The sequence below is a fragment of the Petromyzon marinus genome, chromosome 43 (genome assembly GCF_048934315.1).
Source record: "Petromyzon marinus isolate PM22_M1 ecotype Great Lakes invasive population chromosome 43, UKy_Petmar_22M1.pri1.0, whole genome shotgun sequence".
Classification (NCBI taxonomy): Eukaryota; Metazoa; Chordata; class Hyperoartia; order Petromyzontiformes; family Petromyzontidae; genus Petromyzon; species Petromyzon marinus.
Window position 1 is genome coordinate 3,549,984 of NC_133709.1, and position 21,341 is coordinate 3,571,324.

The window sequence follows — 21,341 nt, forward strand, 5'->3', positions numbered from 1 at the left end:
CCGAAATGTCTCGAACAACTTTTTGTTCACGCGAGACGCACAAATTGTCATTTTAAAATGAAGTAATGAAACATCAAATGCGTCACTTGCCCGTAGCATTCTCGTAGAAAGGACGCTCGTTCAGCGAGACGCGCCTGTATAAAATAAGGTAATGGGCAGCGGTCCGACTGACCATTCTTCCATCCGTCTATTTGCTTGTGGGTGCGTCCGCCCGTCTCTCACCGCGTACGCGTGTCCGCCCATCTCTCACCGCGTACGCGTGTCCGCCCGTCTCTCACCGCGTACGCGTGTCCGCCCGTCTCTCACCGCGTACGCGTGTCCGCCCGTCTCTCACCGCGTACGCGTGTCCGCCCGTCTCTCACCGCGTACGCGTGTCCGCCCGTCCCTGCTGGCTGGCACGCAGCGGTTCTACGTGGCGTCATCGCGCCAGCTGAAGCGGCTGGAATCGGTGAGCCGCTCGCCCGTCTACTCGCACTTCGGGGAGACGGTGCTGGGCGCCGGCGTGATCCGCGCGTACGGCGCGTGCGAGCGCTTCATGCTGCTGAGCGACACCAAGGTGGACGAGAACCAGAAGAGCTACTACCCCACCATCATCTCCAACCGGTGGGCGGGCGTGCACCCACGCACGCACGAACACGCGACAGCACGTGCACGCACAGCCCACATGCGCACCAACGCACAGACATGAGCGCGCTAAACACAATCCTACGCGCAGGCGAACCGTCAAGACGCCACGCGCGCAAACCACGGTGTACGCGACATACGCTCGACTCGAGCACCCGGGGGAATGCGTAAACATCACCACTAGGGTGACAAAGCCGGCCCGGCGTGGTGGCGGCCACACCACCCCAACGCCGCACCGTGCCGACGGCCTTCAATCGGTGCTGCTCGCTAACGCTGGGCGTGGGTGGGCTCGTCCTTGCCGCCGTGTTTGCAGGTGGCTGGCGATCCGCCTGGAGTTTGTGGGCAACTGCGTGGTGCTGTTTGCCGCGCTCTTTGCCGTTATCTACCGCTCCACGCTCAGCCCGGGCCTCGTCGGCCTCTCCATCTCCTACGCCCTGCAGGTGCGGCCATCTCCACCCCCCCCTCCCCCCCCTGCTACCTGCACGCCCCCCCCCACCCTAACCAGGGCTTGTCCCATCCCGACTCCTCCTAAGCCACAAGTCCCATTGCTGGAGTTGCTGCGGCGGCGAGACGTTAACTACCGCGCCTGGTATGCAGGAGGTGTAGTGGGTTCCATCCCAGCCCAGACGTCCGCTGTAAATTTGGAGTGTGCTTGTTCTCTCTCCCCGTGGTAACGTGCATGATAAGGCACTTCGTTGAGCTATCATTCTTGGCTTAGTCACTTCTGACGAAGAGCTGTATAGCTCAGTGGGCCTTACCTGGTAAAATAGAAATAAATTTTGATTTAAAGCTTTCGTGACTGCAGTAATTCATATTCTTAGCTCTTTCGGTAAAGTCACATTGAAGGGAAACAATAAAATATATATAACAATAAAAATTCTCACGACGTTTCGACCATAACACAAACGGTCATCACCTGATGATGACCGTTTGTGTTATGGTCGAAACGTCGTGATAATTTTTATTGTTTTATATATATTTTATTATTTTATTGTTTCCCTTCAACGTGACTTTACCGAAAGAGCTAAGAATATAAAATAGAAATAGTTTGTTATTTAGATTAGTCACCGAGTGTGGTCGGCCGCTCGGAGTTTCTTTCTCAGTGGTGCTTCTATCCTCTCGTCTCACGTCCACCGTTCTCTCCGTGTCTTGTTCCACCACATCCTCCCACCTCGCCCTCGGCCTCTTCCTCTACTCCTTCGGCCCTGCACTGCGAGGCATCTCCATAGCCCCTCTAATCTACGGGTCTCTGTGCGAGTCTACGGGTCTCTGTGTGGATCTATGCGTCTGTGTGAGTCTATGGGTCTCTGTGTGGACCTATGCGTCTGTGCGAGTCTACGGGTCTCTGTGTGGATCTATGCGTCTGTGTAAGTCTATGAGTCTCTGTGTGGATCTATGCGTCTGTGCGAGTCTATGGGTCTCTGTGGATCTATGCGTCTGTGCGAGTCTACGGATCTCTTTCTGGATCTATGCGTCTGTGTGAGTCTATGGGTCTCTGTGGATCTATGCGTCTGTGCGAGTCTACGGATCTCCGTGTGGATCTATACGTCTGTGCGAGTCTACGGGTCTCTGTGTGGATCTATGCGTCTGTGCGAGTCTACGGGTCTCTGTGTGGATCTATGCGTCTGTGTAAGTCTATGGGTCTCTTTCTGGATCTATGCGTCTGTGTGAGTCTATGGGTCTCTTTCTGGATCTATGCGTCTGTGCGAGTCTACGGGTCTCTGTGTGGATCTTCGTGTGGATCTATGCGTCTGTGCGAGTCTACGGGTCTCCGTGTGGATCTATGCGTCTGTGCGAGTCTACGGGTCTCCGTGTGGATCTATGCGTCTGTGCGAGTCTACGGGTCTCCGTGTGGATCTATGCGTCTGTGCGAGTCTACGGGTCTCCGTGTGGATCTATGCGTCTGTGCGAGTCTACGGGTCTCCGTGTGGATCTATGCATCTGTGCGAGTCTACGGGTCTCCGTGTGGATCTATGCGTCTGTGCGAGTCTACGGGTCTCCGTGTGGATCTATGCGTCTGTGCGAGTCTACGGGTCTCCGTGTGGATCTATGCGTCTGTACGAGTCTACGGGTCTCCGTGTGGATCTATGCGTCTGTGCGAGTCTACGGGTCTCCGTGTGGATCTATGCGTCTGTGCGAGTCTACGGGTCTCCGTGTGGATCTATGCGTCTGTGCGAGTCTACGGGTCTCCGTGTGGATCTATGCGTCTGTACGAGTCTACGGGTCTCCGTGTGGATCTATGCGTCTGTGCGAGTCTACGGGTCTCTGTGTGGATCTATGCGTCTGTGCGAGTCTACGGGTCTCAGTGTGGATCTATGCGTCTGTATGAGTCTACGGGTCTCTGTGGATCTATGCGTCTGTGTGAGTCTATGGGTCTCTGTGGATCTATGCGTCTGTGTGAGTCTATGGGTCTCGGTGTGACCGCCGTGCTTCTCTGCGAGCCTATGATGGGCCTCTAATCCGCCTTTCCTTTCCCATTGCACCTTCTTAATGCGATTGGCCGGCGCTAATGAGCGGGGGCGGCCGTGCGTGTCGTAGGTGACGATGTCGCTGAGCTGGATGGTGCGCATGTCCTCCGACCTGGAGACCAACATCGTGGCCGTCGAGCGCATCAAGGAGTACTCGGAGGAGACCACCGAGGTCTCGCACGCACGGACACACGCGTGCACACTCACAGACGCGCACACACGTACACACACATGGACGCGTGCACAGAGACACAAGCACACATGCTGGTGCACAAGCGCACGCACGCATGTATGCACAATTTAACGCACGCGCGTTTTTAGCGTGCTGCGCTACGAACCCGGTGAGCCGAGTTGGATTCCCGCTCTCGGCCAATGTCGGTGACGATTTATCTGAAACGGTCCCGAATGGGGGGGGGGGGGTGGGGGGAGGGGTTTCCCCTCTAAATGAGCACTTTCTGCGACGTGTCAACTGGGCAGACTTGGGCTGCCGCACGCGGTGCTGGCCACCCAACCCCCTCGCAGGTGCAGCACGCTGACAGCACTTGCCCCAACGGTCTGTTCAAGCTATGGGTGGGATCCTTGTCTTGCTGCGCCCGCGTGCAGGCGGCGTGGGTGGTTGAGGATCACCGCCCCCCGGCCGAGTGGCCCCACGAGGGCTGCGTGAAGTTCACCAACTACAGCGTTCGCTACCGCGAGGGCCTCGACCTCGTGCTCAAGAACCTCAGCTTCACCATCCAGGGCGGAGAGAAGGTGGGCGGCGGCCGTGGGTGGCGGCCGTGGGCGGCGGCCGTGGGCGGCGGCGGCAATGTCCCACACACACACCACAATCATCATCAATATACACGTAGAATGTGTGTTGGGTTGTGCGTGTATGGGCCTCCCCTAAGTCGACGACTCGGCCTCAGATGGTGTGTAAATATCGCCGCTAGGGTGACGAAGACAGCCTAGAGGTGGTCCTGGCAACAACACCCCCCCGGCCCCTCGTGTGCAGTGCCGGCCTTCATGAGATTTTCACCAACAGCACTTGCTCCAGTCTGTTAAGGCTGTACAGGGGAGGTCTTAGTCTTGTGTATCTGTATATATCTGTGTATCTTTCTATATATGCATCTTTGTGCGTATGTGTGCATCACCATGCGTTCATCTCTGTGTGTCTTCCTGTGCGTGTATGCATATCTCTCCTATGTACAGTGTGAAAGACGTTCAACATACACGCATATCCCTCTATGGGTGCATGTCTTTACGTATTTCTATGTTGTGCACGTTTTGTGTATGTGGGGGCATCTCTGTATATATGCATCTCTCCGTGCATGTATGCATATATTGCTACGTGTATGTATCCCTCAATGGATGCACGTGCGTATCTCTCTGGCTGCCGCCTGATAATTCTAGTTGTAATTACTTGCGAAACGTCGTACTCGTTGTAGATGTTGCTGTGGGTTTACTCTCCAACACACCCGGTGTGCTGAAGTAAATAACTGGGCCATTCGTTTATGTGAATACCTTGCTAATTGGTTGCGTCGGGCGGTGGTGGGTTAATGGCACCGTTAGACTTGCGCGATCTAACCCAAAAAAACCTTTATGATGAACAGACCCTGAGTTTTCTTTCATCGAAGCTACTGGTAAAGGCCGTGGCAACCCATGGGTTCCCTGAAAAATACTTCTACTATTTTATGCGGACAGACAACTATGGGAAGGTAGGTGGTTTTTATGACGTAGGCTTTCGTGACCAATATCATCCATAATGCGGGTGTTTTGGGTTAGATCGCATAAATATATAAATGTGTCGTTAAACCCACCACCACCCGACACAGCCATTTAGTGAGGTTTGTCACGTAAACAGAACAAACTGGCACATTTCGTTTACGTGAAGAACCTTACGAATCGGCTGTGTCGGGCTGTCGCAGGTTTAACGGCACATTTAAATATCTACGCGATCCAACCCCGCCCCCCCCCCCCCCCCAAAAAAAAAACCTCTTGTTTATCATCTGTGCGCGCGTACGTAGGTGGGAATCGTCGGCCGCACTGGCGCCGGCAAGTCGTCGCTCACCTTGGGCCTCTTCCGCATCATCGAGCCGGCCGACGGCAGCATCGCGATCGACGGCGTCGACATCAGCGCCATCGGCCTGCAGGACTTGCGCTCTCGCATCACCATCATCCCACAGGCGAGCGCTTGTGCCTCGGGTCACATGGGGCGGGGGGGGGGGGCGTGTGGGCTCACCCCGGGTGGCGTAGGGCTACGTAAGGGGACTTGGGAGCATACGGGGGTGGTCGCAGGGTCGCACCGGGGAAGCGGCGAGGTAAACGATAGGTTGTGACGTATGTATGGTGAACTCCTTCCGCGCACCGTACGTGGCCAACCGCGCTAATCGGAGGTGTTGGTGAAAGACAAATTAAAGACAAAAAGCAGAGGGCCGCACAAGGTCACAGAGGGTTTGGGGTCACGTGGGTGCATGGGACCATACGGTGCCTCTGGTGGCTGCTGTAGGGGCAGCCGCAATGGGCGACGGTGAAGCCATTGCATCCCGCGTACAGATCCGGGGTTAACATTGCCCGTCGGCACCCCGCTGCGTAGCGTGCCGAGCGTGAGCGCCAATGACACCGCTGGGTAAAGCGCGGCGCGCCGATTTTTCGAAACTCCTCCTCGGCGTTCGCGTCACTGCTCGGCGTCCGTCGAGGGCGTCTGGGATATCTTCGTGGACCTGCCACAGTGGCAAGATGATAACTCCCTCGCCTGGTACGCAGGAGGTTGTGGGCTCGACCCTGACGCTTGTATATTTTAAAGTTTGCATGTTTCTCTCTCTCTCTCCCCTTGGTCGTGTGGATTTTTCTCCGGGTCCTCCGATTTTTCACTCCACATACAGAAACACGCCTTTCAAGTATTTGGCTGCAATGGAATTTCCACGCGATGAGCCACTTCGTTGGGCCTATCATTTGTGATCGCCGGGTCGCTTCTGAAAAAGAGCTACATGGCTGAGTGGGCCTTACTTTAAAAACAAAGTTTGTTTATATTGTTCGTTTTTTCGGTAAAGTCACGTTGAAGAGAAACAACAAAATAACAAAATATATATAAAACAATAAAAAATTCTCACGACGTTTCGACCATAACTCAAACGGTCATCATGATGATGACCATAACTCAAACGGTCATCATGATGATGACCATAACTCAAACGGTCATCATGATGATGACCGTTTGAGTTATGGTCGAAACGTCGTGAGAATTTTTTATTGTTTTATATATATTTTGTTATTTTGTTGTTTCTCTTCAACGTGACTTTACCGAAAAAACTAAGAATATGAATTACTGCAGTCACGAAAGCTTTAAATCAAAAGTTTGTTTAGTTTAAATCATGTAATGGCTTTGTCCGTCGGGGTGGCGATGGTCGACCGCTGATGCCCGAAGTCGCGGTTTCCCGGCAGGATCCGGTGCTGTTCTCCGGGTCCCTACGCATGAACCTGGACCCGTTTGGGAGGCACTCGGACGCGGACGTGTGGAGCGCGCTGGAGCTGTCGCACCTCAAGGCCTTCGTGCAGACGCTGCCCGACAAGCTCCAGCACGAGTGCAGCGAGGGCGGCGAGAACCTGAGGTGGAGACACGCGGGCGACGGACAGAGAACAACAAGGGGGGGACGAGAGACGAGGGGAGGTTGAGCGGGGTGGGAGGACGGACACGGGAGACGGAGAGAGACACGGGCCGACAGACCGAGAGAGACGCACGGGGGAGACAAAGAGAGATAAGGGGAGATAAAACAGACACGATATTTGAGTATGCGAGCAGTCGTATTTGTCGATTTGTGTGCCAGTGGTTTAAACACTGTACGTGTGGTACGTCGCTTAAACCCGGTGCTTCTGGCTTGCGTGCGTGTGTGTGGTGTGCAGCTTAACCCGGTGCTTGTGTGTGTGTAGTGTAACACGGTGTGTGTGGTGTGTGTGTAGTGTAACACGGTGTGTGTGGTGTGTGTGTGGTGTAACACGGTGTGTGTGGTGTGTGTGTAGTGTAACACGGTGTGTGTGGTGTGTGTAGTGTAACACGGTGTGTGTGGTGTGTGTGTGGTGTAACACGGTGTGTGTGGTGTGTGTGTGGTGTAACACGGTGTGTGTGGTGTGTGTGTGGTGTCACACTGTGTGTGTGGTGTGTGTGTGTGGTGTAACATGGTGAATGTGTGGGTGTGCAGCTTAACCGCGTGCTTGTGTGTGGTGTAACACGGTGCGTGTGTGGTGTGCAGCTTAACGTGTGTGCATGCGGTGCGTGTGGTTTAACACGATGCGTGTGCGGTTGCCCCCCCACCCCCACCCCCCCCCGCGTGCAGTGTGGGGCAGAGGCAGCTGGTGTGCCTGGCGCGTGCGCTACTGCGCCGCACGCGCCTGCTGGTGCTCGACGAGGCGACGGCCGCCATCGACCTGGAGACGGACGACCTCATCCAGACGACGATCCGCACGCAATTCCAGGGCTGCACGGTGCTCACCATCGCTCACCGCCTCAACACCATCATGGACTACACCCGGTGAGCAACCGCGCCGTGCTCGCGCACTGCCGGGACCGCACTGTGTTCACCATCGCTCGCCATCGCTCGCCATCGCTCGCCGGCGCCATCGTGCGGCACCCGGTGCGGTGTGTAAACAACGGTACTGGGAAGACGAACGCAGCAGGGCAGGATGTGGTTCCCCGGCCACACCACCACCACCCTATCATGTGCCGGCTCCAGCCATAATTAGGTGCTCACAAATAGCGCTTGCCCCAACAGTCTGAGTAAATGTTACACCAATGGGCGCCGTTGTCTTTGTCTGTACAACTACATGCGGAATGTTCTTAGTTAGCTCTTTCCCTTCAACGTGACTTTACCGAAAGAGCTAAGAATATGAATTGCTGCAGTCACGAAAGCTTTAAATCAAAATTTACATGCGGAATGTTTCGTTTTGTCCGTTGCGTGCACGCGCCAGGGTCATCGTCTTGGACAAAGGTCAAATAGCAGAGTTCGACTCCCCGACCAACCTCATCGCCCGAAGAGGCATCTTCCAATCCATGGCCCGGGACGCTGGGCTTGTGTGAGCGGCGGGGTCAGTTGGGTGTCCTCAACCCAACCTTCCACGATGCACCTGGACCCATTACCCGCCACCCCCACCCCCCCCCCCCCCGCACTGCCCCCCGCCCGATCCGGGGGACAGCTGCTCAAGCTATTTGGGTGTTCTCTCTACTGCGGACTGTCGTGGTCCCCACGGACGTGATCACGCCACATTGGGGGGGGGGGGGGGGGGGACCTACCGTGTGCCGTTTGCTCAAGCGAGCGTGCGCGTGTTTTAGCTGGACGGAACACTGCCCACGTTCGCCCGTCTCTCGCACAAATGCGGCCACTCCTCCGCTCGTGCCGTTACAATTCTCACCTTCCGTATTTCGTTTTAGTCTGTGCGAGTCGATCGGTGTGTGTGTGTGTGCGTGCGCGCGCGTGTGTCACACTTTTTTTTTTCGTTCTACAAGCCAAAAAAAAACCGCACAATGTGCGTGAAGCCAACACGACAGAAGTCCGTCAGATCTCCGTGGTGTTGACAGCCCCCACCACCGCTGCCATACTCCGTCACCCTCAATTCACAGCATTACTCGCCCCCCAGCGGTGGCGCTCCTCCGGCATCGACGTTGAAAAACCAAAACGAGAGGTACAATGACGGCTCAAGCCCGGTCACGTGCGACTTGTGCGACGCGTTTGAACGCGCGGGCGACTTTCATTTTACGTTGCTCGGCAAGTCCGACCGCTCTTCGGCGGATCTCATTCAGGGGGACAAGGCAGCGAAGCCTTGCCACCACCCTCCCCTGCGCCCTCCCCATCCATGTGCTGACAAAACTTTACATTGTGTTATGTACTGCGTTGCTTTACTGCATTGAACGGGGGGACCCCCATGGTGTTGGTGTTGGTGGGGGTGGGGTAGTGCTCTTTCCTGCATGATCAGGAAGCGCGGCAGTGTTTGGTTAGCAGGCCACACCCTGCTGATGAAACGCAAGAGACGTTGAAATCTCTCCAGAGTTTGCCTGTATAAAACACGTGCTGCTGAAAAAAAATTGGCCTAGGATAAGGCCATTCATTTTTGATGCGTTTTTTTTCTACTTTACAGATAATAATTTCTGTACGTGGCCAAATACTTTACAATGATGTTAACACAGTGCGTTAACTGCTGTGCCACCACTCCACCCCCCCCCCCCACATGCCCTATTATTGCACACAGATCTATGGCTGTGGACACTTGTTTTAGAATCTTCTAAAATGTCGTCTCGGGTGATCCCCAGAAGGTGCGATAGCCTGGGGTTGGGTAATTGAGCTACTCACAGCGGATGCTGTTTGACCTTCCTGACCTCCATATTAACTTGCCGGGTTCCATAGCTACCTCCTGTTTGGCTCCCTCTAGCCTCACGCCATTTTAAAGGCTGCCCCTCCCATCCCAACAATTCCGTCAGCCGTCAACATTTCAGGGTTGCAATTCGATTGAAGAAATCGATTCCGTTCATTTTATCACAACAATAAATAAACAATAATAAATTGACACAAGGCCCCAAAGCGCATTACACAAAGCTTACGTTACGGAGAAGGCCTGCGTGTACAACCAGGGGAGGTCTTAGACGCAACTTTAAAAAAGTAGAACAGACTCTCAAATGGGCTGGGGGGAGGGGGGTGAGCGAGTTCCACAATCTGGCTGCAAAAAGCTCCGTCTCCCATAGAGCAAAGCCTGGTCGCTGTGCAATCGCGATGAGTCGACCAGAATCGGAAGAGCCAAGTCGGAAGTGTAACAACAATAATAATAATATACATTACGCACGCATGAATACGCATTGCAGCGAATGTGGCAGCCCACTGGCGGCGGATGCATGCATGGGTGGATCGCGCGAACCTGCCGCATTTGACACCGCAGCGCCCTCGGTATTATTCGAAAACGCTGCGAGGGCCCGGCTTGGAGTAGCGATTATATTATTGGCGTAAGATACCACCACTTAGGTACGCCTTGTCCGTCGTAAATCATCTATAATTGTTTACTGTAATCCTGTTATAACAAAATTGTGACCTAAATGGGTAAAGATTGATGAGGCGTTCCGGAAATAATTCCTGGACTGTTCCGGCTGAAATTCAGGGCACTGGTTAAAACAGGAATTACAAAAAAAAGTCGTGAATTTGTTTTGCTTTAAAAAAAAAATCAATATTGCCCCTTTTTAATTTCTCCTACACTGATATCGAACCCAAGGTTCATCGGGCCGGTGCTCTCCCATACACAAGGGTCAAAGGTCAGATCCAGGCAGCACCCTCCCCCCACCTCTTCCTGAGGCATGACGCTAACCCTGGGGGGGGGAGGGACAGTGGGAACCTCTGCTCAGCCGGCAACAACGCCGTTTGTTGATTATTTTGGTTGAAAGCAAAAACCAAAATCGAACTTTCCGCCACTGCCCGTGTAAAGGTGGTCACGGACGTGTGCGCGCGATCTCACAAATCAAATCGGCCTTTCCTCCACCCGGGCAGGGGCCGCTGATTTTCTCAGGAAAAAAAAAAGTACTGCAATTTTCCCAATGGTGGGGGTGGGGGGGTAGGGGAAACACCACCCCCCCCCCCCCGACAGGTTCTCATCGCTGGCTCTCACCGCCCTCTGTAATTGTCAAATGGCACTTTTTTGTTTTGTGTGCGTAAAAACTGCGCGTGACTACACCGCCCGCTTGTGTGCGGTGGCTTCGTCTGCGCGTCATTTTTTTTGTTTGTTGTTGAGCGGGGGTGGGGGGGGGGTCATCCGAACGTTGCCAGACTTGGACACGATCACGTGAGGGTCACAATAGTTGGCGCTGGCAGAAGCGAAACGCCCAAATCCCATTCGCGAGTGCCACACAACCATGTTGGTGGTGATTATAATGATGCTGCTGCCTGCGTTGGCAGCGGTGCGGCAGCGCGACCAACGACACTAAGCGCATTCGTCAATGGCGCTGCCTCAAAGGGAAAACGTGTAGAATAATAGGCGACGTTTTTATTTTATTTTTGGGCAATGACCGGTTCATCAGCCGCCGTGAGCTTTGCCCGGAATCGATACTCTTCAGGCTTTCAGGATGGCCGGTTAGCCCCCTGTGGTTGTGTTGTAAACAAAACTCTTAACCCCTTTTTTGTAAATTATTGTTGCTCTTAACATTCTCCAACGATTAAATGGTGACTTGTGCTACGAAGAAGGGACATTGCCCGAAACGTTGTCTGTTAGATTTTCTATTAGGGCAGTGCTATTAACCCCCCCCCCCTCCCCCTCTTAAGTCATGTTAGAATTGCTTCAGAGTCGTTTTGCTTGGCAGCCCACACTCGTGCGACAGTGGAGCGTCCCGAACAGACACGAATGGCCGCATCCGAATTGTGCTGCATTGACCAGCACTTGGCTTATCTCAAGAAGTTTTTTTCAGTGGCGTATCGCCATGTGGTCCCCAAAGCTCATAATTCAAACATAAACCAACGCGCGCCAACCCACGCTTCATGTACGCACTCGAGTTTGGGGTTGTTGTGTTTTTTTGTTTAGTCGATTTCAGTGTCGCTAATACCTCTCTCCACTACAACCGAGGAGCGCTGGGGCCGTGCCGAGCCAGCCCAGTGCCGTTCAGGAGGCGAGCCGAGCCGAGCCGTGCCGCCAACGTAACGCAACGAACTTCCCGAGAGACGCTCCCTTGGCCTTTGTGACCGGGGTGGTTCAGGACCGCCCCGCGGGTCGAGAAGGTGACGCGTTTGTATTTAAGGCCTTTTGGGTCGCACGTTTAGTTAGAATATCGAGTTTTTAAATAGCAATATTGCGGCTGTGACTGTACTTTAACTTTACGCGGCTGAATGTAACGTATACGTATATGTTATTTTTTTTGGTTATCGACATTCTTAAACATTCTAACTTGTAGACTTTATATATTTAAAAAAAAAAGCACCCGACGTTCGAGAAACGGGCGTGATGGGTCTCCGTCGGCGCTGGCATCTCGCCCCCCCCCCCCCCCCTCTGTGTTGCGTTTTTCTGGCATCTACCAGCACGGACTTGTGGCGGCGACTTTGCCTTTTTAAGACGGACGGGGCGCCTCGTGGACTACCAACGACGCATTTGGCGATTGGCCACCAAACAAAGTGGCCGCTTTGCGCCGTCGAAACGTCCACGGCTCTGTTTGTCCAACCAACAGTTGCTGCACGTGTCGGTGGGGTTTTTTGTTGCTGTTGTTGTTGTTCCATATTAAAACAGTTTATATAAAACCTGGGCGTTTGGCACGTGGGTTTTGCGGGGAGCGAGCGAGCGAGCGCGTTTGTGCAGTGCGACGGGGACCAAGAGGATTGGGGGGGTCGTCTGGGGCGAGCGCGTTGCTTCTGAGAGCGTCGTGCACGCGGTGCCGGCTGGGCAGCGAGTCCCCAGTGGGCACCGGGCGACGATTCCTGTCCACTGCGATCGCCTTCCGCGTCTCAAAGCAGCGGGGTTCACGGTGGAAGCCGGCGCGAGTCGCACCACGTCTGGCGCGCACGATCGTGCCCGCAGGCCCGTGGGTCTCGGGGCCCACCCGCCCCCACTACACACACCCCCCACACTACCCCCCACACTATACCCCCCCACACACTACACACACCCCCCACACTACCCCCCACACTATACCCCCCCACACACTATACTCCCCCCCCCCCCCACACTATACCCCCCCCACACTACACCCACACTACACCCCCCCCCCCACACTACACCCCCCCCCCCACACTATACCCCCCCCCGCCGCACGCTTCACCGGTGGCAGGAGGCCGAGAACGCTGCGGCCCGACCCGGGGGGAGACGCCCCCCCCCTCGCGTCCCCCCCCCCCCCCTCGCGTCCCCCTCGCGTCCCCCCTCCCCTCGTGTCCCCCCCCTCGCGTCCCCCCCCCCCCTCGCGTCCCCCTCCCCCCTTCGCGTCCCCGTCTCGTCGCCACCGCCTCCCAAGTTGCTTGCCCCCCCCCCCCCCCTTGAAGACGCTCGTCGTCGTCACCACAACAACAACAACCAGAGCGAAGGAAGTTGAATTTCTATGAAACCCGTAGAGAATGGAGGCAATGAAAGTTGGGGGGAGGGGGGGAAAGATCCCCCGCCCGCCACCCACCCGTTCACCTACCTCGTCACCTACCTCGGCACCTACCTCCTCACCTACCTCCTCGCCTACCTCCTCGTGGGAAGTGCGATCGGCTGGAGGTGAGGAGTGATTGGAGATGAGTGATTGGAGATGAGTGATTGGAGGTGGGGAGTGATTGGAGGTGGGGAGTGATTGGAGGTGAGGAGTGATGGTAGGTGAGGAGTGATGGGAGGTGAGGAGTGATGGGAGGTGAGGAGTGATGGGAGGTGAGGAGTGATGGGAGGTGAGCAGGGCCTCGGAGGTCTGCGCCCTCTGCCTCACCTGCCCTCCCGCCTTTGTCGGCTTCACCCGTTAATATCTTTCGCCTCTTCGGTCTCGGCCAAGTCGAAAGGGTCCCAGCAGCGACTCCACCCGTTTCATATGCGAATCTCATCGCCTCACCGGTGCGCAATTCTGCATGGTTGCAAATGTCATCACCTCGGGTGTGCCACTGGTTTTGAGGAATTCGAGTCATTTTTGGACGCCACGGTGGCTATGAGATGTTGACTACCTCGCGTGGTATACAGGAGGCCATGGGTTCGATCCCGACCCTGACGCCTGCTGCTGCTGCTGTATATTTGGAGTTTTCATGCTCTCCCCGTGGTCGTGTGGATTTTACTCCGGGTCCTCCGGTGCCCCCCCCCCCACCCACCCCACACATTAAGAAACACGCGTTTCGAGTTTGGCTGCTATACATTCCCACATGGTGATAATAAGTCACTTTCGTTGAGCTGTCAATTGTGGCCAGGTCACTTCTGAAAAAGAATGCTGTAGCTCCGTGGGGCCTTACCTGGTAAAATAAAAAAAATGAAGTTGGTTATAATTTAGTTTGTGTTTGTACACCACTGGCAACGCAGGAGCAGCAGCATTAACAATGACTCCCAAGAAAGTATAACCGATCCAGATGCACGGGAAATCACGGACAAGCCGAGAGATGACCAGAACCGGCACCCAACAATTACCCACACTCTATGGTCCTATACTGGAACGTTTGGCAAACTCGGGCAAGGGGTCGACAACCTTCGGCTCGTTAAGGACTGCAGTGTGGATCTTGAAATTCGAAACAAATTCGCTTGTTTTTTTTTTTCTGTTTGCGACCTTTGGCCATGAAAGTCCAGTTCACCACGGTCGTCCCAGTTCACTATGGGAGTCCAGTTCGCCATGTGAGTCCAGTTCACCATGTGAGTCCAGTTCGCCATGTGAGTCCAGTTCACCATGTGAGTCCAGTTCGCCATGTGAGTCCAGTTCGCCATGGGAGTCCAGTTTACCATGTGAGTCCAGTTCGCCATGTGAGTCCAGTTCGCCATGTGAGTCCAGTTCACTATGGAAGTCCAGTTCAATATGGGAGTCCAGTTCACTATGGGAGTCCAGTTCACCATGTGAGTCCAGTTCACTATGGGAGTCCAGTTCACCATGTGAGTCCAGTTCGCCATGTGAGTCCAGTTCGCCATGTGAGTCCAGTTCACTATGGAAGTCCAGTTCGCCATGTGAGTCCAGTTCGCCATGTGAGTCCAGTTCGCCATGTGAGTCTAGTTTACCATGTGAGTCCAGTTCGCCATGTGAGTCCAGTTCGCCATGTGAGTCCAGTTCACCATGTGAGTCCAGTTCACTATGGGAGTCCAGTTCGCCATGTGAGTCCAGTTCACTATGGAAGTCCAGTTCAATATGGGAGTCCAGTTCACTATGGGAGTCCAGTTCACCATGTGAGTCCAGTTTACCATGAAGTCCAGTTTACCATGGACAGGGGTCGGAAAACCTGTGGCTGCGGAGCAGCATGCGGCTCAGGAAGGACCACCACCAACCACCACCACCACCGTCTCGTATTCACGACGCGCATTGCGGCTATTGACATCGCGTGCCCTTTAAAACTTTGTGACCGAATTCGAAAAAAAAATGTGTCCGCTCTTGTTGTTTCGGTTGCCGACCACTGGGCCAACCCCACGCATTCGTATTTTATATGCCCGTGAGAGGAATCGGGAGCACACTCCCACACGGGTGCCAGGGGCAAGGTGAACGCCTGAATGCCCCCCCTCCCCACTCACCCCGTGCGGATGTAATCTTAACGCGCGTCGCTGCACTGCAACGCGGGAGGGGTTTTGGTGAACTCTGCGCGTCACGGGTTGGGGAAATTCGCGGATTCCAGGCCCACGTAATTCCTCGTCTCGCTCCAGGCGGTAGCTAACGTCCGGTGGTGGGACAGGGGTTCGACGCCGTGCTGTGACCGCTGGGAGACCACTCGTGTTTGTGACAAGCCCCCCAAAGCACACCAATGTCAACAAAAATCGGTTATCGGTTGTGTTTTTTTTTGGGGGGGGTGGTGTGGGAGGGGAAGCCGGAGGGGAGGGTTATTGTAATGTTTTAATCAATAAATACGGTACATACACCACACACACACATCACCACCATCACCACACGTAACATCACGGCATCGTCACGGCGGTACACACCGTGGCATCTTTAACAGCTGCGAGAAGAACGCCCACGGCCCCTGTAGCTTCGTCTGCAGGCGCGTGGGAGCAGTTGATGTTTCATATTTGGGGGGGGCGGGGGAGTTTGGGGAATCCACAGAGCCAAGGATATTCATTTGGGGGGGGGAGTGGGGCACAGAATATCGGTCAACCCCCCCCCTCCCAATTGACCCCCCGGCTCCCGCCCCCCACTTCACATCAAATATTCCCACACCCGTAAGGGGTGTGGCTCCAGATAGGTTCTAAACGCGTTGCCCAGGGTAAGTTAACAAATATAACCACCGTACCATAGACATTGTTACAACAAATATTCTTATTATCATTATGATCACGGTTACTTTAGGACGATTTGGCGAAGGCCAATAATAATGTTAAAATACTCCCCCCCCCCCCCCCCGCTTCTAAGAGGGTGTAACGATGCGTTTCGCGCGTAATTCAATTGAGGAATCGACTTTTGTTTTAATTTAAACTTAGCGCTGTGGTGTGGCATACGTTCTTCGAAGTGGCGGATTATCCACGTCGCAAAAGTAGCTAGGATGTGTAGCTACGGGCCCCGCACTTTCAAGGGCCCCGCGCTAAATGCTTTTAAGCAATCAATTCCGGCTCAGTGATTCTCCACTTGCTCTGTTACTATATAGTCCTATACCACCTTCAACTTTTATGAACGACTGAGCGTTTAAGGTTGGCGATTTGCATCGAAAATTAAAAAATACAATTACTTTACTATGCAAGTTTAAAATTTGTGTTTTAATATTTGTCTTTTTTTTAGGGTCCCTTTATAACATCAATATGCTACAGGCCCCGCACTTAGCTTCATCCGGCACTGGTTCCAAGGCGCCAAGCGAAGGTCCAGTTGCACGCGGATCGGCTGGGCTTGCGTGTGTCAAGCGCATCGCCCTCCACGTGGACCGCCTTGCAATCGGTTGCTCGACCGGTTGCTCACGGCAGAGCCGGGTGGGGGGGGGGACGGACTCCCTCAGACTTTTGAAGCGCCGATTGTGCTCGGCGATTCGTGGCGGCGCGTTTCATCGCCACCGTGGCACGTTTTGTAAAGTACAGACCCGCTCGATCGACCGCTCGCACGATCGACCGCCCGATCGATCGACCACCCGATCGACCGCCCGATCGACCGCCCGATCGATCGACCGCCCGATCAATCGACCGCCCGATCAATCGACCGCTCGATCAACCAATCGACCAATCGCTCGACCGACTCCGTGCATCGTCGCTGCATCGCTGCACCCCCGAACGTCACGCGTAGCCTAAAATATTCAGGAAGCGCTAAACAGACTTGACGACATTTACCGCGCACCAGGTGATTATATCTGACAATGATGAAGACCCCCCCCCCCTGCCCAGAACCCCCCAGTCAAGGAGACCCCCCCCCTGCCCAGAACCCTGGCCCCTCACTCCTTGTGAAATAAATAAAACATCACCGCCCGACCGTGTGGACGTGGGAGAGATGAATCGACAAAATTAAACCGCTGCACTGCCGAATCCTCCCTTCGTAATCGACGACTCGACATGTTGTTGTTATTGTTGTTGACAACGAGGCATAGCTGAGCCCGGAAAGTGTGATTTAGCTCGGCCAGAACGGGGTCCGAAACGCTCTTTTCCGAGAAGTTCTATTTTAGGTTCTGCCACCCAGCCACAATTCCTCTCCCCCGCCTGATTTTTGTGCCGTCCACTTTTGTTGTTTAGCTCTAAACGAGTTCCGCAGGATTATAAGAATGTAGGGTATAATTATAAAGGTTAATTTGCATTATCCTCTTCGTGTAGAGGCGTCGCCTTGTACTCCAGTGGCGGTGTCTCGCGCCGATAAATCCACGGTCCGCACAAGCCGGCCTGGCAAAGTGCAGCGTTCCGCAAAGTGTCGAAGGTCAGAGGTTAAACCGCAACTCGTATTCCTCGCGGTGCGACGACGACGACAACAAACAACAACAGCAGCCGCCGCAGTTCGCCACCAAGTGGCGGTGACGTTGCCGCCACGGGAGCTTGTGCCAGGCCAGGTGCACTCCGAGGCCACGTGAAGTGTCGAAGGCGACCACGAAGATGATGATGATGATGACCAAGATGACAAAGACAAGAGATCCCCCGTATAGCCTTAACAGACTGCTGGGGCAAGTGCTGTTAGGCGAGCAGCTATGAAGGCTGGCACGACACACGAGGGGGTGGGTGGCCAACGCCGAGTGGCGATGCTCGCACATCGCACCAGGTGCTCATTTGAGGCCGAGTCGACCTACGTGAGGCCTAGGACCGGTGCAGCTAATCCTCACTGGGTGGCGAGTGGCCGTGAGCGGGAATCGAACCCGGCCCCAACGGGTTCGTGGCGCCGCGCGATAACCGCTACGCCACCGCTCGCAAGCGCAAGAGCCGCGCCACGAACCGCTTGCAAGCGCAAGTGCTCGTAAGCTCAAGCGCCACCACAAACCACTCGCAAGCGGCAGTGTAGCAGTTATTGCGCTCTGGAGTGGACCACGTCGAGCTCATGCGCAAGCGCGCGCACATCGCGGAACGTAAAGGGACAGGAAGCGGAACACGATTATGAAGACCCGAACAAGGAGAGCGACTGGACGGCCACTGCTGCACCGTCTCCTGCGGGGAGACCTTGGGCGGGAAAGCCACGGGATTAAGGGGAGTCTCAGTTCACTTGTGAACGGAGCAATCTGAGTGATGGGGCTGTGTAAGGGTTCTATGAGATGGGTCTGAGTGATGGGACCGAGTGATGGTTGTATGAGATTGGTCGAAGTGATGGGACTGAGTGATGGGACTGAGTGATGGTTGTGTAGTGACATTGAATGAGTCACTGTAGCGATAGCCGCTGGGAGATTGGTCGACAATAGAATTGGGGGTAGCAGCCCACTCTACCAGTTGGACCCGTGGACCAAGCCCGGAACCTTCTGGGGGATCCAGAAGGGAGCGTGGCCTGGCCACGCTGGGGAGGATAAAAGGCGAGCTCCGACTTCCAGTCGGGCCAGAGGCTGCCTCGCCAGTTCTGGGGCGAGGGGCATGGAGACCGACCACGCTGTCGGGGCGAGACAAGGTAACCGGGCCGGGTCGGCTGCTGCCGAGACGGCGAAGGCAGCGACGCGACCACCTGGAGAACGGAGGTCGGTGGAGGAGGGATTTTTATTGCCCGCTCTGCCTGGCAGATGTGCAGCCGGCATCCTGGGGGGCAGGAAACTTGACCCTTCCTCCAGGAAACTAAACGGGCTGATTAAGGATTTCGAACTGACCGCCACCTTTCGGCTGATGCACCCAAACGCGGCCAGGATTCACTTGGACTGTTGGTTCCGGAGTATCGCGAACTCTTGCTCCAAAATGTTGTGATTAAGACGGCAATATTCCTCCTTTTTCGTAATCGGTGCACTTGATGTGTGGGGGAGTGGCAAGGGCTCCTGATATCGCGTAAAGATCCCTTGTGCGGGTTGTGGTCATGGTTCTTTTTGGCTGTCCGGGACAGTGGACTGTCCATGGTTGAGAAATTAATACAACTTTAAATAGTAAATAGTCGTCGTGGTCTTCGCCTCTTCAAGGTGTGGGTCTGGAAGCATGTTGGCTGTCCCGACCCGGTATGGAGTTATCCCCTATGGCTGTGACAGCCGGAATAAACAAGAGGGCTAACGCCTCCTAATCGTGTCTCTGAATTAGTACATTACAGTTGTATGAGATGGGTCAGAGTGATGGGTCTAAGTGATGGGTGTGAGTGATGGTTGTTCAATATGGGTACGAGTGATGGGTGTGAGTGATGGTTGTATAAGATGGGTGCGAGTGATGGGTCTGAGTGATGGTTCTATGAGATGGGTCTGAGTGATGGGTTTGAGAGATGGGTCTAAGTGATGGGTCTGAGTGATGGGTCTCCACCACCACTCTAACCATCACTACCATCGTTACGTCTACCAATCACTACCGCCACGAACCACAACTATCATCATTTCCATCAACACCAATCGCTGCCACCACCATCATCAACATGACTGCCGCCACCATCACCAACATGACCGCCATCGCCACCTCCGTCACCGCCACCACCAATCGCCGGATCACTCCCCCCACCCCCCCCCCCCCGCCCCGACCTTCCCCACCGCCTCTTTAGACGCCGCCATCCGAGTCGTCCTCCCCCTCCCCCTCCTCCTCGCCGGCGCCGGGGTTCGCCTGGATCTGCGCCGCGCCCAGCAGGTCGGCGACGCTCTCGATGTAAAAGTCCGGCACGTGGTGCCGGCGGGCGGGCTCAGCGAGGCAGCCGCGCGCGTCCTCCAGGCTGGAGACGCCGCTGAGCGCCAGCACGCTCCGGAGGCCGCACGCGTTGCCGAACGCCACGTCCATGTCGAGGCGGTCGCCCACGATGAGCGTGCGCGCCGGGTCGAGGGCGCCGCCGGGGCTCGTCGCGGCGATGCAGCGCAGGATGAAGGGGCTCGGCTTGCCCAGCACCGTGGCCTGCCGCGCCGCGCCCGTCTCCACCGCCGCCAGCAGGCTGCCCGTGACTGCGCGGAGCGGGAGGGCGAGCGAGCGGACGTTCCTTGTCGTCGTCGTCGTCGTCATCGCTATCGACGTCATTGTCATTGCCCCCCCCACCACCACCACCCATCGTGTTCATCATTGCTGCCCCACTTTTCACCATCACTGCTGCCCCCATCATCAGCGCCACCGCTCCCCTCCCCCACCATCATCGTAAACGTCATCTTCACCACCGCTCCCCTCCACCACCATTATCATCATCGCCCCCATGCCCCCCATCATTATAATCACCACCCTCCCGTCATCACCACCATCATCACCGCCGCCGCCCCCATCTGTGTGTGTGCGTGACCCTAACTCTGCTTGTCAGTGTCACCCCATTTGTGCACCATTCCCGCTCCACCCCACCGATCTGACCGGTAGTACGCTCGACCTCAGAGCGAGTAAACAACAACAAAAAACCGACAACTCTGACCGTCGCTCACAGCCGTCTCCCTCAGCTACGTCGAATCTGGGCGACTGCCCCGGGCCCCGCGCTTGGGGGGTGGGGGGGGGGGCGCCCCCGCGCTTCGGCGTCACGGTGTCTGACATTATACTTCCCCGTTTAGTTTCAAGCCGTCGATTAGCACGGTTGGCTATCGTACGGCGCCAAAGAAGTTCGACACACGAGCATACACCGGGCGCTCGCCGACAGCACTTGACCTGCCCAACCGTCCATCGAGGCTGTGCGGGGGACCTTTGACTTTTGTGTTTGCGAGTGGATCGCCGCTTTCTATCGGCTTTAGCGTCGCGCTTCCACCAAATGACTCCTCCTGCCGAGGCGGCGTTCTTGCAAGGCCCCACGGGCCAATGGCAGCCCCTGGTGGCCTTCAGCGTGGCCCCCCTGACGTGTGGCCCTCCCCCGACAATAATCGTCGTCGTGCTGCTGTCAAACCCCCAATGGTTTCAAACGGTGTGGCCGGGGCCCACTCACACCGACGCAATGTCTTATCGGCGAAAGTGACCTCCCCTCTGAAAATGAGTGCCCGAACACTCCCCCTGTCTCACCCACAACTGCCCCGTGTCTCACCCACAACTGCCCCGTGTCTCACCCACAACTGCCCCGTGTCTCACCCACAACTGCCCCGTGTCTCACCCACAACTGCCCCGTGTCTCACCCACAACTGCCCCGTGTCTCACCCACAACTGCCCCGTGTCTCACCCACAACTGCCCCCGTGTCTCAC

General features: G+C 55.5%; 2 protein-coding genes and 1 long non-coding RNA gene across 5 annotated transcripts in view; 1 reads left to right on the plus strand and 2 right to left on the minus strand.

Annotated features, from left to right (window-relative positions):
* Positions 1-12,319, plus strand: part of LOC116951484 (ATP binding cassette subfamily C member 1 (ABCC1 blood group)) — a 55,041-nt gene extending 42,722 nt beyond the window's left edge. For both annotated transcript variants that reach the window (XM_032970120.2, XM_032970121.2), the window contains 8 exons: positions 404-603; positions 938-1,064; positions 3,163-3,264; positions 3,696-3,842; positions 5,096-5,254; positions 6,513-6,679; positions 7,403-7,597; positions 8,034-12,319. In XM_032970120.2, coding sequence (XP_032826011.2) covers positions 404-603; positions 938-1,064; positions 3,163-3,264; positions 3,696-3,842; positions 5,096-5,254; positions 6,513-6,679; positions 7,403-7,597; positions 8,034-8,142 — 1,206 coding nt within the window. In that variant the 3' untranslated portion in view covers positions 8,143-12,319. The remainder of the gene's footprint in view (positions 1-403; positions 604-937; positions 1,065-3,162; positions 3,265-3,695; positions 3,843-5,095; positions 5,255-6,512; positions 6,680-7,402; positions 7,598-8,033) is intronic.
* A 3,217-nt stretch (positions 12,320-15,536) lies between these two features.
* The window catches only part of LOC142930786 (uncharacterized), a 58,834-nt gene continuing 53,029 nt past the window's right edge, over positions 15,537-21,341 (minus strand). Inside the window, exon 2 of the long non-coding RNA XR_012946735.1 lies at positions 15,537-16,299. This is a non-coding gene — a long non-coding RNA (uncharacterized LOC142930786). The remainder of the gene's footprint in view (positions 16,300-21,341) is intronic.
* Positions 15,537-21,341, minus strand: part of LOC116951518 (glycerol-3-phosphate phosphatase-like) — a 39,042-nt gene continuing 33,237 nt past the window's right edge. For both annotated transcript variants that reach the window (XM_032970204.2, XM_032970203.2), the window contains exon 4: positions 15,537-20,143. In XM_032970204.2, coding sequence (XP_032826095.1) covers positions 19,752-20,143 — 392 coding nt within the window. In that variant the 3' untranslated portion in view covers positions 15,537-19,751. The remainder of the gene's footprint in view (positions 20,144-21,341) is intronic.